This window comes from Vulpes lagopus, chromosome 1 (genome assembly GCF_018345385.1).
Source record: "Vulpes lagopus strain Blue_001 chromosome 1, ASM1834538v1, whole genome shotgun sequence".
Classification (NCBI taxonomy): domain Eukaryota; kingdom Metazoa; phylum Chordata; class Mammalia; order Carnivora; family Canidae; genus Vulpes; species Vulpes lagopus.
The window spans coordinates 170,407,106-170,411,594 of NC_054824.1; the positions used below are offsets into that span (position 1 = coordinate 170,407,106).

At 39.8% G+C, this 4,489-nt stretch overlaps 1 protein-coding gene across 1 annotated transcript; it reads left to right on the top strand.

The window, feature by feature from the left end:
* Positions 1 to 604: 604 nt before the first annotated feature.
* On the top strand, positions 605 to 1,510 carry LOC121487831 (transmembrane epididymal protein 1-like). The gene has a single exon (XM_041749872.1). It carries the CDS (start codon positions 605 to 607, stop codon positions 1,508 to 1,510), a length of 906 nt encoding a protein of 301 aa, XP_041605806.1.
* The last annotated feature ends 2,979 nt before the right edge of the window (positions 1,511 to 4,489 follow it).

Consider the following 4,489-nt stretch of genomic DNA (forward strand, 5'->3'; position numbering starts at 1 on the left):
AAAATGAAGAGGCCAGATAGATGCTCAGTGTGTGTATATGTAGCATATCCCAAAATGTTTATAAACTTCCATATCTGGGAATAATATATTTGCTTTTAAAATTTATGGCAAAAGACATGAGTATGGGTTCTTAAAAGATGAACAAATTTTGGTGAGTAAGTCAGACCTTTTCTGGGTAATCTCCAGTTCATGTACCTCTCTACGCTCCTCTAAACACTAGACAGGAGCAGAAGAAAGTAAGCTCTAGGAGAGAGGGAGAGTGTGACCAGAAGCATCTCAAAAGTCCAAAAATAGAGCCCATGAGAACACACATTCTTATAGGTGTATACTAGAAAATATTAAATATTCATCTTTTTTTTTTTTTTTTTGGCAGAAGTCAGCTTGTTCCCAGTGTCCTAGAATGGAATGGAACAATGAGACTCACATCACCAAAAGTATAGGCTCCTGTCCAGAACTTTGCATTCTCTCTGGGACCAGTGGGCAGAGGGAGATGATAAAAGTAGGTAGAAGTTAGCCGAAAACTTGAAGGGCCCTCAACGGAGAAGAGAGCAGAGAGACCCTGAGTTTTGATCCTCACCCTGTAGTAAAACAGACCTGTAATTTCATGGGAAAGTTTATAGGTCATTTATACCCAGGGCTATATCTTTTCTCTTATGGACTGTATCAGGCCGCAGTGGTCTCTAAGGCCATGATAGTCAATGACTCACCCCTCTATCTTTCACGCCCCCCCAGGAATAAGGGAAGATGGGCCGGGCTGTGGAGAATATCCTACGGAGGTTTGCTGAAGATGGTGACTGGCTCCATCTTAACAGTTTATGTGGTCTTCTGTCTTGATGATATGATGATGCTCTTGGACAAGAAGTACCCACCGAGATTTCTGTACCCCAAAGAGTGGCAGCATCTCACCATGTTCATCCTCCTCACCCTCAATGGCTGTGTAGATGTCATGAGCAGGAATTTGCTGCCTCAGAGGTGTGTGCTTCTAGAGAAAGGGACCCTGGTCCTGACCTTCTACGTGCTCCTGCTCTTGTTGGTATCACATGTCCAGGACACAACAGGGATAGAGCTTCAGATTCATTATCTGCTCATCTTGGTGGTGTTCCTATTGATGCTGGTGTTGACTATAGAGCTGTGGACTCCCGACACATTTCAACTCTTGCTGATTGAGGCTTTTCTGTTTCTGATGATGGGCTCTTGGCTGATGCAGGCTGGCTTTATTCTGTACAGGCCAGTCACTGGCTACCCATGGCAGGATGATGACATCAGTGACATCATGTTCGTCACCACCTTCTTCTGTTGGCATGTGATGATCAATGCCTTGTGTCTGCTGGGAATCTATGGCCTCTCTGCCCTCTGGCATCGTTGTCACTGCCCCAGCTTGAAGCTGATGGGATCCAAAGAAGCTCCATATCACAAGGGCACAGTAGGACCTCTGTACAAATTGCTGCAGGAAGTGGAGCAGTCAGAGAAAGATGAGCAGGCTCTTCTCCTTTCAAAGAGCTCTTCCTGACACAGGGCCTAGAATGCCTGGCACACTGTCCACCCATCTGCCTCCTTGCAGGTTCTCTCAGACATGAGCACTGCACCCTTTTTGGTCTCCAGTGAAGGTAATGGCCATGAAGGAGAGCAGCTGATCTCCATCTGCTGGTACATCTCCTCCCTTTGAACATCTAATTGCTGAGGAGATGAGGAGAGAGGAGCCTGAGAAAGGGTTGCTGATGGGACTCGTGGAGCAGTGGGCAGGGCACCAGGATGGGTAGGTAAGGGTACAAGAAGAGCTATGGGGGGCAGAAGATGTAATAGAAGGGAGGCCTTCAAAGAGAGAGCAGAGTCCAGCAGTTATGCCATCACTAGCTACTTCTCCAGGTTTTACTTGAGGAATAAAGACTTTTCACAAATCAAAACTGCAATGTGGGTATTTCTATTTTCCAACTAAAGGGACAACACCGTGTGGAACAGATGCAGTACAATTCACTTATCTCACCTGGTTGAAGTGATAAGAATCTCATGTATACTTTTAAATTTGGGTAGATTCATATTTCAGGTTTCATACAGACAGTGAGAATCAGTACTTTCATATCACAATTATACAAGTTTCCATAAGCCAAATTTTCATTAAATGCCATCACATGTCTTATCCCTGACTTCTAATCTAGCCAAAGCAAGGTGCTTAGGAGCTACTTGTTTACCACCAGTCCCACCAGCCATCTACTAGGTTATAGTTTATTATATGCTATACTTGTGCCTTTGCCAAATAATATGGTGCATGATTTAGAAAAAGTTACTGCCAGTCACATATTTAGTACACAGAGTTATTTTATACTCAGCATTAAATCTCCTTGCACTGCTATCACCAAAAATTCCATCTCCAGAGAAATTCCTTATGCTCCTTTGACCTGGAACTCCAAGAACTCATCTAATTCTGCTTTGCTATTTTTCCCAGGCAGCTGATACATTCAGTTGTGTCCTGTTTCTCATGGGGAAGTTTTGTCTCACAGAAAGGTAGGCTCCTTAGGAGTGGAAAATTTGTCATATCCTAGTTACTTAATTTGCTTTGCAAATATATCCAGGATATAACATTGCCCTCTACATGGTTGATGCTTAATAAAGTTTCACTTGCATATAGAGCCTCTCTGGCTCTTTGGGATTTGGAGAAGCTGATGGGCCCCTGAACTTCTGACTAGGGCTTATATTTCTGGGAACAGGTCAGAGCAGAGCCTGAGACAACATGTTTCTTTGAGTATTTCTAATCCTTCTTGTTTCTCCTGTTATACCTAACTCCTGAGTCCTTTGCCATTGTTTTTTTTTTGGGGTGGGGGGGTCTTCCAATTTTTTATTGCCATTTTAAATATAATCATGATAAGTGATGAAGAAATACAGAAAACACCTCATTGTTCTTAACAAGTTATGTGTGCTCCAGTTCTAAACTGCTAAGGAAATCTTTAATAGTTAAGTGAATTTCTCCTAACATAATATACCATAAAACATATCTTGCAAGTAACATACCTGTGTTTACAGAAACATAAATTAAAGGTACTTCCAATCGAAAACATTCTCCATGTGATTTTAATGGAATTCAGCAAACCTATTCTAAAATATATCTGGGAAAGAAACATAGAGAAGAGCCTAGGTCTTTTTTTTTCCTAGAAGAAAACAATGAGGAATAAACTGCTTTACTAGCTTTTAGAATACATTATAAGTATTCAATAATTATAAACCACGGTATAGGAGCAAGCAAGTATCATTATAGAACCTTAAATCAACATAGTGTCATGTAGCAGAGACTCCAGAAACAGAAATATGTAGCGGGAGAGTTAAATACATGTTAAGAATGGGCTCTTCAAATAATGTGAGGAATAACTGGCTCTCTCCACTTGGAAAAACAAAACAAAACAAACAAGCAACAATCAGCAGCTTAAGTTTCTACCTCATAAACACACACACACACAAAGAATTATAGATGGCCTGAAAAATTAAACATGAGCAACAAGACTATAAAAATTTTTGAAGGGCTTGAAGGGTGTTTTATAATAAGAGATATGAAAATTTTTCTTGAGAAAAATAAACTCTGAAAAAATTACCCATTTTATTTCCTATTACTAAAAGATGTAAGAAAAAGATAAAAGGGACACTGTGAAGAGTATTTGCAACATATTAAATAGACAAAAAAACAATTCAATGCCCAGAATATATAGAGGTGTTCAAATATTAACAAAAAAGCAACCTACTATAAAAAAAAATGGGCAGAAGATAGAAATTACTATGTCTCAGAATAAATGGCTAACAAACATTTTTTTAAATTGTTAACCTAACTAATTTTAAGAAAAAGAGGATTTTTTTAAAAGTAGGGTATTTTTTTCACTGTCAGGTTGTCAAAAATCATCAAAAGTATTAAACAATACTATCCATTGCTGGAAACATCATACACTGTCTACATTTCCTTGAAGTCAGTCTAGCATAGTGTGCCAGAATTTAGAGTGTACATAATCTTCAAACAAACAATTCCACCTCTTGCTGTTTGCAGTGGACATCTGACATAGAAGCCTAACACCATCTTTGAAAAAGACTCCCAACATTTTGAACAATTTCCACATTATCAGGCCTGTCTTTTTGGTAGATTTTTATGTTTAATCCCTAGCCTCCCTTGTAGCTAGCTAGATTTCAGGCATGTGACCAGCTAGACAACCCACTTAAGACTTCAACTCACAAGTGAGTAATGTAAGGAAATCGTCTGTGCATGGAGCTTCTATTCTGTAGAAGAGTAGTGGCAAAGACTGTAGAAGAGTAGTGGCAATAGACAGTGTCTATTTAACTTATATGCATCATTATGCTGGTCTGCCCTGTAGTTCTGGGGTCAGTGCCAAAAGCAGCAACCTAAGCCCATTTCAGTAGTGTGATTCTGGGCATTGGTCCTTTATACTTAACCTGGAATCTTTTTCTCCAGCCAACCTAATGATTATGTGAATGAACATAACCTATTAAATAAATT